The sequence below is a fragment of the Cicer arietinum genome, chromosome 6, assembly GCF_000331145.2.
Source record: "Cicer arietinum cultivar CDC Frontier isolate Library 1 chromosome 6, Cicar.CDCFrontier_v2.0, whole genome shotgun sequence".
In the NCBI taxonomy this organism is placed as follows: Eukaryota; Viridiplantae; Streptophyta; class Magnoliopsida; order Fabales; family Fabaceae; genus Cicer; species Cicer arietinum.
This window is the reverse complement of record NC_021165.2, coordinates 3,331,646-3,353,100: the sequence shown is the minus strand read 5'-3', so window position 1 is coordinate 3,353,100 and position 21,455 is coordinate 3,331,646. Positions and strand designations below refer to the sequence as shown.

Genomic DNA, 21,455 nt, shown 5'->3' with positions numbered 1-21,455 from the left:
GCTTTTATTGGCCAAATGGGCTTCGCCCTTTTGTAAAAAGGGCTTGGCCTAAAGGCAACTATTAATTCAAGAGATCTTTTTCTCTTATCCCTCGATGCTTTTTTATTGGTCCCTCCAAAGATGTATTTTAATAAAAAATAAATATTTTTAGATTAATTGAAACAATTCTTAATTGAATTTTACTTGTCTTTCAATTAAAATATGAATTATGAGTGTCTCATTCCTTTGAAACAAGATGATTAAATCAAATAAAAATAAAAACTAAAAAGTTATCAGAGCTCGATAGTATTTTTCATAAAATTTTCACTAATTATAATTACTGAATAGAATAAAATAAGTATTTTAGTTAATAAAGAACAATGTGATATATACATTCTAACACACGGTTGATCTGATTTATCTGAATTAAGAGACTCACACATCAACGAAGATGAATCATTATTGAATAATAATGAAATACAATTTATCTATAATATAAAAAATTAAAAAAAATCAAAGTGTACAATTTTATATTTCATTTTTTGTATACATAATATTTCATTTTCTATGATAACTATCAACCATTTGAAGTATTTATTTTTATTTCGTAGAGATTGATATTTCAATATATTGTTAAACATTTTTTTTTTGGTTACAAGATACTGTTAAATGTTAGCTTACGAATTATGGTATATATGTTTATTTTTATTTTTATTATTTACATAAATATAAAATATTAAACTAAACTCAAATAACACATACGTTAGTGCTCTTTAATTTAGCTTATTTGGTATCTTTAAATTATAGTTCAACTAATAAATACCGATCGATATTATTAAGTTTGTGTGAGTTAATTATGGTAAATTTATTTTTTTGTTAAGATAAAAAAAAAAAGTTAGCTTTGGCCAAAAGTATTACAAAATAAAATGTAAAGTGGATTGCGTTTTTTATTTTTGACTATTTTTGTTATACTATTGTATGATTATAAGTATCTATTGTGAATTGTTTTTTCATTGACTATAAAATTTGTTTTAATTTATTAGACGTTTTTATTGTTATTTTTCAAATATACTCTTTATTAATATTAGTATTTTGTCTTAAAAGTTGAAAAGACAAAGTTAATATATTGATGTATAGAAGATATTTTAAAAGCATTTACACATAAAATAACTGTATTAAACTTACTTTCAAAATTTTTTAATAAGAGGAAAAAAATAAAATGTACTTATAGTAAGGAAATAGGTAGTATCATATTCAACAATGATATTTGAACACTACAACTATATTTATTGAACTCTTAATTTTCTCTTTTATCTCTCTCTTACTATCACCAAAGTCAGCCTAACATATATAAAGACTAAATCGAATTTTAGATATGATGCATTTTATACTTTATAATAGTATTTAGTAAAAGTATTAAATTTTTTATTAGATACTTCAGAACATAACTCATTTATTAAGCAACTATAATTGATTTGATATAAAATTGTTTTTTCAATTAATAATAAAGTCAATAGATTCAATATTTTTTTAGAAAATATTAATTATAAGTAAGGTTTTATTAGTTTTAATTTTGAAAATATTAGTATACGAAATCTTTTAATTTATTAAGTAATTTTTTTTTGCCCTTTTTATTAATTTTTTCTAAGGTATAAAGTGATTAGTTATTTTACTCTTATGTTGAGCTTGCCTATTACACCACTAACATGTGACATTAATATATCTATTTATTTATCTCTCAAGTCAATTAAGTGTATTGTTATACACCAATTATTTTTGTATCATATTATAGATGCATACTTATTTATGAAGTTCTCAAACCAAAGTCCACAGGTGAGAGAGGGAGGCCAGGGTCAACTAAAATTTGAAAACCGTATGACTTGTGAGTAAGGACAATCATGCATTGTTTGGTGGGATTGTGATGCGCACGCGACAAAAACTAATTATGATCAAAAAATTCATTTGCAATTTCATTCAAGGGGAATGATCATTACTTAACAAACTTGCAAAACGGAAAACATTAAACAAGTATTATGCTTTATGTCCTTTTCATGAACAATTAATGGCAGCTTCATTCATCAAGTTTTTTGCCTACTATTTGAACAAACATCCTTGTCATGTGAGCACGCAAAGTTTACAAATGGCCTGAATTGACTTTAATAGAGGAGCTGAATTCCTTTTTTTAGTTAACAAAAACAAAACACTATGGATAAAACAATTTTAAAAGGGGGTAAAAAACATTTATTTTTAAAATACAAGATTTACAAAACTATTCATATTTAAAATTTTCAAAAGTGACTTTATTTTACTGTTTAAATGAAAAATTATTGACAGCTAACAAATAAAAGTTAAAATGCTATTTTTATACGTATTCTTTTTTATCTTGGTTACTTCAATATTAATTTAAAAAAAATAAATAAATGAATGACCTTAGGGAAGCATTGCATGGTCACAAATGGCGTGAGGATGACGTAGTAATTTGCATGTTTAAAAACCACGATGCAATATATGTGGTTGTGTGAATTTAAAGAGTAAAAAACAAAAAAGCAAGAGAAATAATTAAAATGCGGACCTTGCATTGATTTTGGGAGGGAGAAAAATATTAGTTAAAAAAAGTGGGAGAGAGAAAGAAAGAGTAAAGAGGAGTAATTTTTTGGCCTTTTGCTTTATATGAATAAGAAAGGAGAGAAAGTAGGGCATGAGTGAGGCCCACAGCACTAAGATTGAGTAGTCGTGTCCAAAAACTTCTTCATTGTCTCTTTTGTTTCTCTATCTTCAAATATTAGAGAATTAACAATTTAACCAAAACTTTAAGTCATTGTCAAAGCATCAAAAGCCCAAATAGAAAGGAGTTCACTTTGTTTGGAACTCTTTTCGGACCATCGCAGCCTGCAGCCCGGGCTTACAAACCGCCTCTCTGACCTCCTTAACTAATTTTTTCAGGTCAATCTTTCTTCTTTTCTTTTTCTAAAAAAAAACTTTTACTTTTCATTTTACCTTTTTTAAGCATTTGTTTTACCTTTTTATCACGTTACTTTAAAGATAAATCTATCATATATCTGTACATACCAAAAACATTTATATTATTTAAAAATTCACATTAGAAATACTTTATAAATGACATCAATCTATTCTCCTAACTCATGTGAAATGTCTCTTATTAAAACAGAAACCTTAAAAATCTACTCACACATGATTCAAGATTGACAATATCACTTGATAATAACACGTTTTTAATTGTATGTATTCCTTCACAATTAATTGAGTCATGACTACAATATATATATGTTTATGATATTCTTTTATAAACAAATTTATTAAAAGAGGTATATTTTTTGAATAATTAATGACACTTGATGATAGCGAGAAATAAAAAACACTTGTTGTAATGTGCATCAATGAATTCTTTTTTATTTTGTAACAAAATTAGTTCAAAGATTCTCCAAGATTAACCATAAAAGAACGATGATTCTCCAATTATATTCCATAAAATTCTTCCATTTAAAACATCTTACTGTGCTCTGTGTGTCTTTCTCTCTTTATAGATATTAGACATGTGATTTTCTATGTATTGATTTTTCAAAAATATTTATAAAGAGAGATAAATATAAAATTTGTACACAACAAAATCATCAAAAAAAATCTAGCTAGACTGATCAATTTTTTTTCTTTCTGTCACGCATTTGACTCGAAAACTCATAAGTTGCGTATACGATCCTATAGATTGCTATTAATGAAAAGTTATTATGCTAAAATTTAGATGATTTTGTAGTAATATATATATATATAGAAAAACTTTCATCTAATGAATAAAGATATATGAAGAAGAGAAAAGTATGAGTAAGGTGTTTTTGTTTTTGTTTTTTTTTATCAATACAAATATGACAAGGTTAGTATGTTTACAAAACACGAGAAATCGCGAAACTAAAAATGAAAAAAAAAAAGAACTAATTATTTTAACATTAAATAAATGACATCTTATTAGAAAAGTAAACAATTATATAAAAAAAAAGTGAATTGGGAATTATTCAACACACGCATGCTTATAAAAAAAAACATGCAATTATAAATTCAAGTAAAAATATGTTTTAATCAACCATATGTAAATCTTTATAGGTCCCTGAAATATAAAAAAGCTAATTTATAATTGTATCTCTAAATATGTTTGTAATTTATAATTAAGTCGTTTTTCTCTAATCCCAAAACAAATTATTTAAATATAAATATAAATTATTTAAATGTTTAAGAATTTAATTAAAGTTAGGGTAAGTAATATTTAATTCTTATATCATTTAATATCATTTTTAGTATTATAATATTTTTTAATCTTGTAAAATTATCGTGCAAATAGTTTTAGACAGAGTGAATATTACAAATATGTTTGAATGGTTTATTTTTTCAAACAAATTTATAACGTTATAGAAAGTTTCTTCACAAAAAATAAGTTCAAAATTCAATTTTTAAGTTTATATTTTCTTTATTTTTAATTATTTTTGAATCTATGGCGATTAAAAATTATATTTAATTCATCCAAAATAAAAAAAATTAAAATTTTTGTAGATGAATTTTTTATATTATTGTAAACATGGAAAAAAATCATTCAAAAATTCAAAAGTTGAAGATCAATTAAACATATTTTCATATCAGTAAAAATTAACATCATTTATAATATAATTTTTAAAATAACTAAAATTGTAACTTCTTTAATTGAATTAAAACAAAGTATTAAAATTATAAAGACTCATTTAGAAATTTCATAAAAAAAAATTTCATATAAGTCTCAATTTATCACTTACCAAGATAGTATCTTAGTGTTTGCATAGGCAAAAAGTCTTGACGAAAAAATTTCTATTTGTAGAAAAATTCTCCCACAAATTCATTATATTGTGAAATCTTCTATTTTTCACAATAATTGTGAGTTAGGAACCGACTTATCTAGAAAATAATCATAAGCTGTTATTATTTGGGGAGTGTAGATCCGTGATATCTAATAGCTATGTAGCTATAAAATGACAAAATAGAGTAAAAGAAGTTGGAAATCAAAGAAGGAATATATGAGCAAGAAGGTAAAGACAAGAAGGAAGTGGTGTTTATTTCTCGGAAAGACATGGATGAAATTAATGAGAAAAGGGTACGTGGGGGACTAAGCTAAGGGGTAGAAAAGGTGGTTGTGTTGTGTCATGCGTGTGTGCACACCAAAGAAATTCAATATTTTTTCTTTATAAAAAAGAAAAGAAAAAACGAAATGAAGAGGACAAAGATTTGGTTGTACGGTAGATCTAGAGACAAAGCAATATGGTAATATCCTTATAGCTAGCTTAGCTAGTATATATGCCAATATACGTTGTCACCATTTATTCATCCCTTGATATTTGTTATTGGCGACCATGCCCAAAATAATATATTATGAAATTAAAAAAAAAAACTATACCAGTTTATTGTTTCCAAGTCTCTGGTCAGGGCAGTCTTAACTCAAGATTTAAGGGATTATTTGTTTGTTTGGTAATTAGATCGAACTGCGGTTTAAGGGAATGTTTGTCTGGAATTAATATATTAGTTGCTTTATCTGTGATTCTTTGGCTAGCTAGCTAAAGGAATATAAGGACCTCCCAAAAATGGAACCAAGGGTATAATTATAGTTTAAAAAAAAGTCATGTTAATGTGTTTTAAGGATATGTGTCAAAAAAATTAATAGTAAAGTTTTTTTAAAAAATAATACTTTTATTTTTTATTTTTAAAGAGTAAAATATACAAATTTTAAAATAAAATTTATATATTTAATTTTGAGTAAATTATTATTTTAGTATTTGAAAATATAGAATGGTGTTATTTTAAAATTATATTTTATTTTGATAGCTTGATAATTAATTTGATTTTTTATAAAAGAAACTAAAATGACGTTTTATACTTTTAAGAACTAAAATAATGATTTATCTATCTGAAGCCATTGAGATTAACATTTGCTTTAAAAAAATAGTTTTATTTAAAAAATAAATTTTATGAAAAAAATATTTTAATAATTATTAAAATAACAAAGTTCATATCTAGATCAGGACTATCATAGAGTCTCTCCAATTATTTGTTTTTTTCCCTCAAATTGCCTATCACGTCATATATTTAGTAGATAGGAATTGAAGTTTCTTGTGAATTCTCTCCTATTATTTGTTTTTTTCCCTCAAATTGCCTATCACGTCATATATTTAGTAGATAGGAATTGAAGTTTCTTGTGAATTAAAACTATTAAGTATTCATAGTGGAATCATTTATATGTAAAAATGACACATTACATATATTAAAACATAAGTTTAGAGTATATTATTAATCACATTTAATTCATGTAATTCAAATAAAAATTATATCCATTATCTAAATAACATACCATTAATGAGTAATAGTAAAATATATATTAAATTATAGGGATAGTTGAAATTTTTTATCTTTAAATGAAACAGAAATTATTATTTTTATTTATATTTTATTATATATATATATATATATATATAAATCATAATTAAAGTTAGCCAATATATTTATAAAATTTAATTTGTATATATAATATCACTATTATAAGACTCTTCACAATGAGATTAGGTGCCGCCACCAAAAACCTAGTACCGCCTCCAAAAAAAAATAGTCTCTCCCTACTTCATATTTCACACAGGTGATTTAGATAGGAAATTTTTTTCTAATCACATCTCCTTATGTTGTTCATCATCTTAGTATAATATTGTTTATTTTTCTGTTTTGACGCGATATAATTCTCATAATCAAAAGTAACTACAATTATTATTAACATGTTTATTATTCGTCAAAAAAAAAACCTATTAAATTTATAATTAATTTGTTTTAAAAATTACATATAGTCAATTTGAATTTGAAGTTAGAAAAAAATGTTCATACATCACCAAATTTTTCAATAAAAATAATTTCAAATTTTAAACTCATCTATAAAAGAGAAGTTATATTTAAATATTTAATTTTTCTTAAAAATCTCTCATATCACTAATATATCACATTATCAATATATCATCAATACATTATATATATATATATAAAACATATATAGTAACACTTTAACGTTGGAAAAACTGTACACGAGTTATTAATTAGAAGCATAATAATAGTGGTTACTATTATCTAATTAATTACGGGAATAGCTACCACCTTTTGTTCCCACTTTATGATAAAGCAAAAGCATGCGAGCTAGACGAAAATACAAACAGAAAAGCAAAGGAAAGAAAGTAAGAAAAGAAAAGCAATAAAGAAATTAAAGCTAAGGGAGAAAAAAAAGAGAGTAAACAAAAGACAAAAGTTCCTGAAAACACTCCATAATTATTATTAATTCAAAATTGTCTCAAAATAAAACAATATAGAGTACCAAGCAACAATAATAGTGTTCCTTTCTCCCTATAGCTACTTAACCAAATAACCTCTCAAAGTTTCTACAAAGACCCTATTTAGAACTAAAAGCTTTCATCAAGAAAGATTATATAGAAAGAGAAGGAAAATAAAAAGAAGAAAATTATTTCTCTCTTTTTTAGAAAAAAAGGAAGGTATGAATAGAAGTGTTAATCTTCAAAGCTCACCGGTGCAACAAATGATGGCCGGAAACCCTAACAACTGGTGGAACATCAATAGTACCATTCCTACAACTGATCATCATCATCACCAACCTAATTTCTTCTCCACACCATCTTCCAATAATTACTTTATGACTACTCCATATGCATCTTCTCTTCCTTCTTGCCATGAAAATCAAGAACTTCCTGACTCATGGAGTCAACTACTCATGTAATTAACACACTCTCTCTCTCTCTCTCTTTCACTAATTAGTCATAGAAAAATTAAATATTTAGGGTAGGTTCGAATTAACTTTTCAAAAAAAGTTTTTTGTTTTAAAAAAAATTAAGAAAGTACAAAAGTATAATCAAACCACCCTTGATCTCCGTTCTCTAGTTAGAAATATTATTATTTTTGTCTATTTTTTATTTCCATTAATAATTATATTTTTTTCTATAGTAGACCTAATGGCTGCATGTCAAGGGTATGTTTGATTATTTGAAGGATCAATTAATCTTTATAGATATAATTGTTTTTTTATTTGGTGAATATATATATATATATAGGAGTGGCATGGTGTATGAAGAAGATAAGGGTAGTATGTGCCAGGCTCTAAATGCTTCTCTTGTTGATGTTAAACAAGAAAGCTCAGTGAACAACTATGTCTATGGAAATGAAGAATTTAATCCTATTAATTGGTCTCAAATAGTGCCTTCTTCTTCTTCTTCCTCAAAATCATGTGCAACAAGTTTCACCACCAACATGTTGGATTTCTCTAACAATAAAATGGATACAAGATCTCCACCGTCAGATCCATCTTCAGAGGTACACAAAACATCATACATCATTATTTCCTGATTTATCAAGCTAGAATTTTCTTCTTTTTTCTCTTTTATTAGATTGTACAAGTAATTCATTACATGTATTTAGTTTTTGTGAAACTTTACTAATTAAACCAATTTTTAATTGAAATTTAGCCACAAGAAAGGCTTCCGTATTTAAGATTATTTGAAATGAAATTTTATTATTTTTCAATTTATAGATATTTGCCAAAGGCAAAAATATATCCTCCAACTTTATTCTTTCTTTCTATTTATCTTTTTTAAATAAAAATAAATACTAATAAGCAACAAAAATTCTGTATTATTTTTGGTTTGTGTGTTTTGTAAAAAGTGCAACAGCAGTGGAGGTGGTGGGGCATTGAAGAAAGCTAGGGTTCAACAATCTACAACTCAGTCTACCTTCAAGGTATACTCAATTGCAAACTATTAGATAGAAACTTCCAACCTTCAAATCTCTTTCAACAAAAACACACACACACATCATATGTGGGTTGTAACTCTTGTCTTTCTTGTTTGTCTTCTTCTCTATATCATCATCTTTTTTTAAATTCTTTCTCTCTCATTTTATCTCAAAACAATGAAGAATAAATTACATATATATATATATCTCCGTTTTCAGGTTAGGAAGGAAAAGTTAGGTGACAGAATTACAGCCCTTCATCAACTCGTTTCCCCATTTGGAAAGGTATATATATATGCTAGTACTTGTGGAGTTGTGGTGTTCTCTAATTATAAAAATTAAGGGGATTATTTTTTTAGTTCATTGTAACAATGCACCTGTGACCAAATTCAACGTTAGACTTAGAGTTAAAAATTAAAGTTTTTGTAAATCCCTGATCAAATATCATGTTCATTTACTATCACTACCAATTGCACTAGTACCACTACCAATATCAATTGAGTTAAGTATTGGTACACTACTAGTACCATTACCATGAGTCATAAAATTTAAAAAGTTTCTCTCTAAAGTATACGTTGTTACACCATACAAGTAATCGCATAGGAACCGAGTCTTATGTTTAATTACGATGACAGAACATTAAAAACAACATTTACACTTAAGTGTTTTCTTAATAGACAAACGTTAGTGGTTAAATAATTAATGGGAGGAGAAAATCTCAGCAGCATGGATCAAACTCCTAACCTCTTTCTCAACATTCATTCAATTTTGTTAACTTACTGCAGAATGATTACACATAAGTGTTAATATGCTTGATCTAGTAAAAAATGGTTTTTGTGCTTGGTGTTAATTGCACGTTAACTTATGCTCAAAATTGGAATAGAATTAAAAAAAGGTACGTACCAATCTTAAATTTGTATTGAAAAGAATAAAAAAAACAATGTTGAAGAAGGAATGTCATTCTTTTGGTTTTTGATATATTTAAATAATTATTGATTTTTGCCATGGTTCTGTTTTTATGATAATTTAATAACTGTGTGTGGGGTGTATTTAACTTTTGCAGACTGACACAGCATCTGTCTTATTAGAATCTATTGGTTATATCAGATTCCTTCAGAGTCAAATTGAGGTAATTAATTTTCCAAACAACCACAAGAGTTAGTGAGTGGCACTATGTTAAAAGTACATTTGATTTTAACTTTGTTGTTTTAAGAGATGAAATGAAAATAGTAGTCTTGATAACTTTATCCTCGTGGATGCATTTGCAGGCACTTAGCTTACCATACTTGGGAAATGGATCAGGGAACATGAGGCAGCAACAAAAATGTGTAAGAAATTATGCCCATTTCTGGTTTAAAGTTTAAAGTAGTTTCTCACTTCCCAAAGCAACAAAAGAATAATCACTTCCTGCCTTCTTCTTTGCATGTGCACACCAATTAATGGTTAATTATGCTCTACTAATTGTAATTAATTATATATTATTGTTAGGTTCAAGGAGAAAAGAATTGTATATTCCCTGAAGATCCTGGTCAGGTATATATGTACCTCCTTTCACTTGGATTCATATGTTGTGAATACAAGTTCAAACATTAATATCAAATTCTCATTGTTTAATTATATAGTTGCTGAATGAAAAGTGTTTGAAGAGAAAGGCAGCTAGTGAGCAGGTATTTGTTTAATTGCACAAATAATAATAATAATAATAATAAGTAGAAACTTTGAATAATAATTGAGTGTGTTGTTAATTAGGAATGTGAAGAAGAAAAGAAGGACCTGAGGAGTAGAGGACTGTGTTTAGTTCCAGTGTCATGCACACTCCAAGTTGGAAGTGAGAATGGAGCAGATTATTGGGCTCCAGCTGCATTTGGTGGTGGATTTCATTAGATACTTTTAGTAGCATACAAAGAGGCTAATTAGTGGAAATTTGTATAATATCATGAGCAGTCAATCTGCTATATATAAAATATCTAAGGCTGATTGCTCATGATGCTATGCAGGATTCCATCCTTAATAAAAATGCATCTCTGCTCATCACACTCCTTGTTAATTAAGAATCCTCAAATTTATGCAAATAATCATGCTTTCATTTCAATGCTAAAACTTTTTTAGAACAGGAGATATAGGATCATTCAACCAAGTTAGTTATTAGCAATCAGCACTAACTTTTGAATTTTTCTCTTGCTACTATGTGACTTTATTTTTAGAAGCAAAATCTTTAGATTACTTTTTTTGCCATCTCTTGTGTTCTCAAAAATTCTAAAAATACACCTTTTAGTCTGCCAATCCAAAAAAGATTTGGAGGTGGAAAAATAATCTACCAAAAATTTATGGAAGCCCGTAACAAATAGCAAAAATTGTGCCCTTAATTAGCTAGAAGGACTGAGATAGGCATAAGAATAAAAGTTATCAAATTATACAAGTCTAATTGACTTTTACTTATTGGCTAATTAAAAAAAGAAAATTTCTTTTTTCACTTTAAGTTTTCTTAAAATTTCTTAAATTTTATTCGGATAGGCTATTTTACAGGTCTAGATTAACTAATTAAAACATATATTTTATTAAAAAGTAAAAGAAGAAAATAGAATCTACAATCAATGGGTCTCCGCTAACCAATAAGATATGATCCACTCTTCAAAGCCCAAAATAACATGGTAAGAAAATGACATAATGAAATAGATTGAATAACTACATTTCCTGCATTGCATATACTCAGCTTCAGCAGAAATCAGATCCAATATATAACTCCAAAGACATCATGCTCATGCCTTTTAAAAATTCACGAGTATTTTATCATCGTTTAAAAATTTCTCATATCACCAATTATGGAGAAAAAATATAGGTTGAAGATTAAGTTTGCAACTTGTGTGATACTTGAGAGAACATAAAATTTGATTTTAAAAAATGAAAACTATTTTTATGAATATAATGAAGAAAAAAATAATTTGTGCCAAAACAAAAACAATAATGATATTAGAATCTTCAAAATTTTCAATTCACATTTGACATCTTATTTTATTTCTAGTTTTTTCTTCTTATCACATCACTAACGTATCACATTTATCACTTCCTCTACTCTAATGATTTTAACTTTATATTTTAAAAAACGTGTTCATGGGAGCTTATTCAAAAATAATACTCCATCTGCTTAATCCGTTTAACAATGAGTATCACTTTAGTATACAAAAATTTGTCACAAACTGAAAGACATTCTCCATTATCAATGTAACTTTAATTATTATTTTTTGCTTTCTGTACCCTCCTTTAATAATTACTATAAAACACAATTTTTAAAATATTATTATAATTTACATTGATAATATCAAAAAATATAACAATATTTAAGATGATTAATTTGGTAAAATAACTTTTTTTTTCTTCAAATTATTGTATTTCTTATTGCAAAAAATTTAAACAACACACATTTTGTGAGAAGGAGGAAGTATAAGATAATTTGAAGTCATTTGTTATAGTTAAAGAAGTAATTTTGATGTTTAATAACTTAAATATTTATTATCAAAGATTTTAACATAATAAAATTATGAATTTTTAAAATGATATATCTCAATAATAATATTTATGAGAAACCACTCAAAATAACTTTTTATTAAGTATTTTTTGAAATTTTATTTTTCAAGAAAACTTATAGCAAAAAAATAAAATGATTAAAATGATTTTTTTATGATAAACTCTTTTAAATGAATTTCTCATTTAGAATTTATTTTTAAAATTCCCTTTTAAAGATTAAAACAAAAAGCTATTTTTCAATAATAAATCCTTAGCAACTATATTGAGTGGATGAGTGTTGAAAAATAATTTTTCAATTGGAAATATCGCAAAGTTAAATTCATGAAAAAACTCATGAACATGACATATTAATTTTGTGTTATTATTTATCTATCTCCAACACCTTTTCCTGTATTTAACTGAGTCAACTTAATTAGGTGGTGCTTACCCTTACCATTTTTGTATGGTTATAGTAATAGTAGAATTATTTTGATGCTTCATGTATACTACTAGATTTATTTCGCTGAGATTTTATTTTGGAGTATGGTTAGACATATGTAATGTAGTCAATTATGCTGTAATTTTTTTTTTGTTTCACCCTGTTATTTCTCTAGAAAAACAAACATAATCACAGCACGGTTCGTGAATTTTTCAATAAAAAAACGCTAATCCAAAATCCAGAGTCACGGTGCTGAATCCCGCGTGACGTAATTAACGGTCAAACCGAGCCGGCTGGACGGCAAAATGGGTCCCATTGGTTCACGTTTTGCCGCGATATTTCAAAGTTGATAAAGTTACCAAAATGTCCCCCTCTTCTGGTCTTACCAGCCAGTCTCGCATACATCTATGAAGATACTGCCAAATTGGCAATTACTTAACCGGTTTGCCCCAATTATTTAGATTTTCAATTAATTAAAAATAGCAAGCATATAATATATAATTTCAGCTATAAGCTTCTTTTTCCACCATTTGTCGGTTAAATAACAAAATCACATCAATACATTTTTTTATCGCCACCATTACCATTGTCTCTTCATAATGTCTGACCAAGAATACTACTGTTTTTGACTGCTTACTAAGGGTGAATTGGTCATTTTACCAGCTGCCGTCCCGTTCTTAGACCTTTCATTCCCGCACATGGAATCAGTTAATACTGTTATTTCCGTTACACACCATCACTTCACTCCCATTACGATCAAAAAAATAAACCATCGCCATGGGCACCGTAACCGTCACAACACAGTCTCAGATCCTCCACCACATAACCGCATTCATCACCGGCGTGATTTATCAATCGGAACTCCGGCACCGTCTCATTGAAACTCTCCACCGCGAAACTCCAATCTCTAATCAAGTGACCCTAAAACAACTCAACCTCGCTGCAGACGCTCTCGAAAGCGCCATTTCCTTCTCCAGTTCTGCTATCCGCACCTCCTCCCTCTCTCTCGCCGAGAAGCTTCTCCTTCCTCTTCCAGAGTATCCTGTCTCCTCCTTCCTCCTCTCCCTCATTCTTACTCTCCGGAACCGTCCCGACGAATCCGCCATCAGCCTCCTCCAAATCTTCCATTCCAATCCTTCCCTCGCTCGATCTGAAATAGCACCTTCTCTCTACGAGCATCTCTTTTATCTCCATCTCTTCCCTGTTTTCCGATGGTTCGATGAACAGAGAACGCGGATTTTGCCCTCCAGTTCTGAAACATTGAGGCGCAACACCGGTGACTACTCGGTTTCCGATGAGTCAGTGGTGGTTATGCCTTATGCGAAGTTGTTGTCGAATGTGAGCGGTGATCAAGTGTCTAAGCTGAGGGAATTGGAGAGAGAGTACGAAGAGGTTCTGGATGAGAACTGTAGGGTTCTTGCTGTTTATTTTAAAGAGGTTTTGGTGAATAAAGATGAAGATGCGACAGTTAGTCCACCGTTGTTGATATTGAAGAGTAATGCAGGAGCGGACGGGGACGATAACGGTGGAGAGCACAGAAAGGAGGATATGCAAATACCTCTGTTGGAAAACGGACGGTATAATGTAATGTTTGTCTTTTTTATTTGTTTACGAATCTGTTACTTTTTTTTTTCTAATCAACTTTCAATTGTTCATGTTTGCTGTGCTAATTTCATTACTTCCTTATATAATCTTGTGCAAGATACCAGATACATCAAAGCTTGATAATTTTATAAAATTTGGTGCGTACTAATAAACAACATGGAGATCTTGAGTTTGTTTGGTTTTAAATGTGGTTTATCTGTGAAGGCAGATGTTGATTTGGAAAATATGCCTCAGCTTAGTGCTGTAAAGGATTGGTTTGCTTTCTTATACACTTTTGTAGAATGAAGTTAACAATAATCGGATAAACTATAACAATTTTGTTGTCCTGTGAGATTTTAATTAAGGCCTCCTAAAATCTCGCGTGGGAAAAAATTGGAAAACAAAACTTGTTTAACTGGTTTGCTGCGTCGTTTTCTGTAATCACAAGAGAAGTAGTGGTTCTTTGTTCGTTTGAGAAGATTTCCACGGGATAAATATGTAGTTCATCATGGTTTAGTATTTGGCTAAACCTTAGTATGCAGTATGCACTATGCAGATGTCATTTAAATTGGACTACTAAAAACATGTTAGTTGTGCTTGAGTGTGAAGTATGAGTAAGTTTCACATTAGAAGGAAAAGTAGACGTTGAACAACATATAAATAAGAGGACCCAGTATACCCAATGTCTTAAGATATTGAATGAAAATGTGGTTTTCAAACCACTTGAATGGTTCCTCTTTATCACAATGTGATGATACCCTGGATTCTCCTATTGATCAAACATGTTTTTGTACATACAGTCATGGTCCGTGATTTTCTCCAGTGCTAGATGAATGGATTATTTTTATTTGGTGATACTTCGTTACCCTTAATAGCCAGAAAAAAAATTTGTAGCTAGAGTGAAATATGCGATTGTGGAGAAAACCAGGACCAGGAGTTTCTTTGCATTTCGTTTGATGATTTAAGACTTGCATTTCATTACCATTTCGTCATTACCTTTTCTACTGATTCTTGCAGCCAATGTGGTCCGAAAGGGATACGTCTATTGAATTTTTGAGCAGCAGTTCCAGCAGTAGATCCTCTCAAGCACCGTTATATCCTCAAAGAGTCTCACCTAGAGTCCTCAATCGCCAAAAATCTTCAAAATATTGGACAACACCGGTCTATTTAAACTCAGCCCCCAAAACTCAATTTTCTTTAGATGATAATTTGCTTTGTTCTTCTTCGGATTCTGAAGCTGAAAATGAGGTAATTGATGCCACCGAGAAACAAGAAATTCATTTTGGACTGAATTTTCTATGCTTGTTGTTTTAGTTATTTTAATGCTAAGTGATGAATATGTCCTGTAGGAAAAAGACAAAAATATTGCATTGTTGGAACCTCAACAAAGCCAAACACTGGAACAAATGCAAACCAACTTCAAAGAATTTAGAGGGTACATATATTAAAAACCATTCTTCAATATTTTTTGTTTGCTGCATTTTCCTTAACTTGGATTCTTCCTGCTCCTAGCTCTCCAGATTATCCAATGGCAGACTATGAAAACACACCGCATGGAAATGGGAAACACACCCCTCCTAAAGACTTTGTCTGTCCAATAACAAGTAACATATTTGATGATCCAGTAACTCTTGAGACTGGTCAGACATATGAGCGTAAAGCTATTGAGGAATGGTTCAATAGAGGGAACATAACTTGTCCTATTACTCGCCAGAAGCTGCAAAACAACAAGCTACCTAAGACAAATTATGTGCTCAAAAGACTGGTTGCTAGCTGGAAAGAACACAACCCCAATTCCGTCCTGTTGAAACGTGTGAGTACATACGAAGATACCGAGGCAGTAGTGAAGACAACGATGCCTTCAGCTTCTCCTAATAGTGTCATAACACAAGCCACCACTGATGGGATGATTAGCGAGTTACGCTGTGCAATCAATAACCTGTACATGTCAGAGATTCTTGAGGAATCTGAAATGGCGGTTCTTCAAATTGAGAAGTTGTGGAGAGGAGGGAATCTGGAAGCGGATATCCATAGCATGCTATCAAAACCTCCAATAATCAATGGGTTTGTGGAGATACTTTTCAATTCGGTTGAACACCATGTGCTACAGGCAGCAGTTTTCCTTCTGGCTGAAATGGGCTCTAGAGACAATGCTGTTGCTCAGACTCTCACACGTGTGGATACCGATGTTGAATGTATAATGGCTCTTTTCAAGAAAGGGTTGACAGAGGCTGTTGTGCTATTGTATCTCCTAAACCCTCCCACTGTGACTCTTACTGAGATGGCCGTAGTGGAGTCCCTCATAGCAGTTTTCAATAAGAAAGAGGAAGACTTGGTTAAGATGTGTTTAAATCCCAAAACAGCTGCGGTTCTTCTTGTGGCACAGATCATTGGAAGCAGTGGTGAGATAATTGCATCTTCGGTTGTCAAGACTCTATTTTCTGAAAAAGCAATTGGAGCTGTTGTTGGCAGTTTGGGAGCTGAATGGGCAGAGGAGAGGATTGCTGCAGTAGAGATCTTATTGAGATGCATTCAAGAGGATGGGACTTGCAGGAACACCATTGCTGATAAAGCAGAGCTGTCTCCTATTCTGGAAAGCTTCATCCGTGCAACTGATGCAGAACGTTTCAAGATTGTTGAATTCTTTTCTGAGTTGATCAAACTGAATAGGTATATCTGTTTCCAGTTCATGATTATGCTAACCAAACTAGTAGTTAATTATTTTATTTTTTTGTGAAAGACAGAAACTAGTAGTTAATAATGTTTTTGTGAAAGACACAGATTAAAGAATTGAGAAACAAAAAATATTTATTAAAAGACACAACATTTGATGCATTGATAACATCAAATAGTAAAGTTAATTACTTAAACTAATGTACTCTACTTTTTAGTATATGTTTGATAGCTTCCAATTGGTTCTTTCCAGGAGAACACTCAATGAACGAATCCTCCACATTATAAAGGAAGAAGGACCTTTTAGTACAATGCATACCCTTCTTATTCATTTGCAGACAGCCCTTCAAGATCAATGTCCAGTTATGGCTGGTCTCTTACTGCAACTTGATCTTCTGGTATGAATCTTAGAATTTGATGGTAGCTAAATCTTACAGATAGGAACTAGTTTATGATTTCTAGTTTCACTTTCTATGTATTACTGCCTTTAAATCCCAAATGCAAAATGCTGTTGTGCCAGTAATAGAGAGTTAACATTCATCATGCCCAATTTAGGTTGAACCAAGAAAAATGAGCATATACCGTGAAGAGGCGATAGATACTCTTATTTCATGCCTGAGGAACTCAGATTTCCCTGCCACCCAGTTAGCAGCTGCTGATACAATCATGTCACTGCAGGGGAGGTTCAACTTCTTCGGAAAGCCTCTTGTCAGAGAAGTCCTTCTCAAACGTGCAGGTATTGACAAAAGTCCCAGAAGTAATGTACAGGTGGATCAGATGAGCAACTTCTTCCCAGAAAGCGAAACAACTCCAGTAAAGTTCTCTATAGCTCTTACCATATTTTGAGTTTCTGTTTTCTGCTTTCCAAAAATTATAGTTAATTTTTTTGTTTGGTGTTCTGTTATTTTAAAAATAATGATGTATACTCGGAATCAACAGGAAGAAGAGAAGGCAGCAGATGATTGGGAAAGAAAAGTTGCATCTGTTCTAGTTAGCCACGAGTTTGGTATACTTTTTGAAGCTTTGGCAGATGGCATGAAGAGCAGAATTCCAGAACTACGTTTGACGTGCTTTATTTCAGCTACGTGGCTCGTATACATGCTGACCATTCTACCAGATACAGGGATACAGGGAGCAGCCCGTGTCTGTTTACTAAAGCACTTTGTAAATAAATTAAATTCTGCTAAGGATGTAGAACACAGAATCCTTTCTGTGCTTGCTCTCAATAGCTTTCTTCATTTCTCTGGTAAGTTTCACAAACACAGCCATTTATTACAACCTTGATTTAAAAAAATTCGAACAGCTAGATATTAATAAGCTAAAAACTTGTCTACAAAGGAAAATAACATCAGATTTGCAGTTCCAGTAAGCATCATAAATTACTCAAATTCAGAATTCAACGGATATAGATAAGATATTATTTTGGCTTCTCTATATTCGTCTATTTTGAAAAAGATGAAAATAGGTAGTGAATCTGTGAGGTTTTCTGTAGATTTATGTGATCAAACTCCTTCATGTCGTTTATGGGAAGCAGCAATATGATGATTGGACTTGATATTGTAAATTTCAGATGGCTTACGTGATCTAACTGCTTCCTACTCCAAGGATATTGTAAAAGGTTTGAGAGAGCTAAAGAGATTTTCTCCCTTGGCATCTGAAATGCTGAAAGTTTTGGTTGAAGATAATGAATCTAAAGCAGTTAAGTTTGGTGTATTCTTAAACCATTTTCTAGTATAGGCAATATGGGTAATTTAAAATTCTTTATTGGAACAGGACATCTGGAGACATAAAGAGCTAGTACAAATAGATTGCAGCAAAAACGGAGAAGTGTTGTCTGTCATTTTCTTCAAGGATAAAATTATTTCAGGCCATACAGATGGCAGCATCAAGGTAATAAAATTCAGGATATCAAATACCGTGAAAATTCTAATGTATCATGATTACAATTACTGAAACAAATATAACTTTTATAGCAATCTGGCGGATAATAGATTTCTTATTTTATCTAGTATAGTTTATTTAAATATTTGTTTCCTTCTTAAAATCACCAGAAAATAAATTATCACATTATTAAACTGTCCATTTGTGCAATTACCAAAAGGGAGACATGGATATGTGCATGGGCAAAATACATTAAAAATAGATGATGTGTCACAAAAAGGAGTAGATTTTTATGATACGGTGTTTGGCATTTGCTTGAAAGATTGAATAGCTTTAAGAATGCCAGGACATACCTGGTCATTAGCAAAATGTTTGGTTCTTGGTTGCATATGACAACTATACTGTGATATGAGCTTACTGGATAATACTTTGTAACTTTTGAAGGTCTGGACATTAAAGGACAACTTATTGCTTCTGTTGCAAGAGATCCAAGAACACACTAAGGCTGTGACAAACTTGACGATTGCAGAATCTGTTGACAAACTTTACAGTGGTTCACTTGACCGAACTGCAAAGGTAAAATATTATGCAGCTCTAATCTCAATGTCAGGCAGCCTGCTAACAAAGGTTTTGTTTCGTTGAAAACAGGTCTGGTCTATTGGAAAGGCAGAACTACATTGTGAGCAGGTTCATGATATGAAGGACCAGATTCATAATATAGTTGTAACCAATAGCACAACTTGTTTCATTCCGCAGGGGACTGGAGTCAAGGTAACCAATGTTTTTATAAATACATGTTTTTTTAATGGTGGGGGTAGAGGCTGATCCGACTACTTTTTTGCATGTAAAATAACACTAGTTCCCTCTCATTAAGAATTCCTACTCTCACACAAACAGTATACTTGACATATTGCTCTGAGCTGGATGTTGTACTGTTTCCTTCCTATCTGATTGTGTCCAAAAAACAAATCCCCAAGTGGGATATTGACAAGCCATTAATTTTTGGAACAAATTTGCTTCTTCTTCCCCCTCTAATACTTAAAATGTTTTACAATTTGTTCATATATGTTGACTAAAGTAAGGAACATTATTTTGTACCATAATTGCTTTACTTGTTCATCAGGTTCAGTCATTGAATGGAGAATCCAAGTTGTTAAATTCTAATAAATATGTGAAGTGTTTGGCTCATGCTCATGGAAGATTATACTGTGGATGCCACGACAGTAGTGTTCAGGTATCAAGTTTTTTGAAGTGTGACAGCCTAAATCCAATGCGATGCTATCTCAACTTCAGTATGTGACGATATCTCAACATAATTGTGATAATATTATTGTGATATTTCAGGAGATACATTTGGCTACCGGAACTGTCAGTAATATTCAAATTGGTTCTAGAAAGTTACTTGGTAAAGCATATCCTATTCATGCACTGCAAATTCACGGTGAACTTATATATGCAGCTGGCTCTTCGTTGGACGGAACTTCTATAAAGGTATCTCGCACAGATATGGTATAGTGGTGCATGTAAATTTATAAATACTTAATTCTTACCAGAAACATCGGGTTTCATGATATATTGAACTCCAAAGCATAGAAATTAGTTGAGCTTCTTGATATTAATCTTATGGATGTCATACCATAGTCAACTGACTGTTTTACATATACGTCAAGATATGGAACAATTCCAATTACAATCTGGTTGGATCGCTGCAAACTGGATCAGAAGTGCGGGCTATGGCAGTGAGTTCAGAATTAATTTATTTGGGGTGCAAGGGAGGTGCTATAGAAATTTGGGATAAGAAGAAATACATTAGAGTTGGCACGTTACAGGTAGGTACAAATTGTAAGGTTACCTGCATAGCTCTAGACAGCAATGAAGAAATTTTGGTGATTGGAACTTCAGATGGCCAAATTCAGGTAACAGACTTCTTGCTTGAATTTTAATGTTCAATTGCTTATATTTTGACTCTCCATATCTATCTATTATCTATAAAATTAATAATAGAAAGATTGAGCGCTGGGCCAACTTTTTATACTTCAAAAATTTGCATAATTATGTCATCTATATAACAAGTTGCAGGTGTACTCTATCTTCTATATTTCAGATATAAGTAGAACTGTAATAGTATAGCTTTTTACTAACAGTAGCAAAGTTTCTGGTAATTGCAGGCTTGGGAAATGTATTAAAAGAAGATAGTCATTGTACTGGTTCAGGAAGACAAAGATGAACTTCCCTTGATAATATTAAATTCATTAAACCTTGGAAATGCTCGCATTTTTAAGGTTCATTGGGGGATGTATATAGCTCAAAGGTTTATACATAAAAGAGGCTTGTACATAGATTATTTTCTGTGTAGATATATGATTAATTTGCTATATGTGCATGAAACTGTAATTTTATCCTATCTTCTTTTTCATTATTTTCCCCCTTTATTCTTTTATTTAATAGGGGGTGTGTTTAGGTGAGAATTTTTACACAGAAGAAATGGTTATCCAATCCTACTGTCTTACATAACAAATTTAAAAATAATTGAAGAAACATTGGGGCATTAATATGTTTACACAATACTAGTGAATCCAGGGTTGGGCCCAGC

General features: G+C 30.5%; 2 protein-coding genes across 2 annotated transcripts; both read left to right on the top strand.

Annotated features, from left to right (window-relative positions):
• The first annotated feature begins 7,390 nt into the window (after positions 1-7,390).
• On the top strand, positions 7,391-10,873 carry LOC101500355 (transcription factor bHLH68). The gene is made up of 9 exons (XM_004503393.4): positions 7,391-7,770; positions 8,106-8,364; positions 8,713-8,787; positions 9,001-9,066; positions 9,845-9,910; positions 10,050-10,109; positions 10,270-10,314; positions 10,404-10,448; positions 10,531-10,873. Exons 1-9 carry the CDS (start codon positions 7,535-7,537, stop codon positions 10,663-10,665), a joined length of 987 nt encoding a protein of 328 aa, XP_004503450.1. The 5' UTR covers positions 7,391-7,534; the 3' UTR covers positions 10,666-10,873.
• Positions 10,874-13,264: 2,391 nt separating this feature from the next.
• On the top strand, positions 13,265-20,778 carry LOC101500014 (putative E3 ubiquitin-protein ligase LIN). The gene is given in 15 exon segments (XM_027335553.2): positions 13,265-14,308; positions 15,326-15,556; positions 15,658-15,743; positions 15,821-16,978; positions 17,235-17,379; positions 17,537-17,794; positions 17,921-18,227; positions 18,552-18,679; positions 18,755-18,871; positions 19,307-19,438; positions 19,511-19,633; positions 19,986-20,096; positions 20,207-20,353; positions 20,533-20,671; positions 20,674-20,778. Coding segments are annotated over 15 exon segments (3,924 nt in total). The 5' UTR covers positions 13,265-13,501; the 3' UTR covers positions 20,709-20,778.
• The last annotated feature ends 677 nt before the right edge of the window (positions 20,779-21,455 follow it).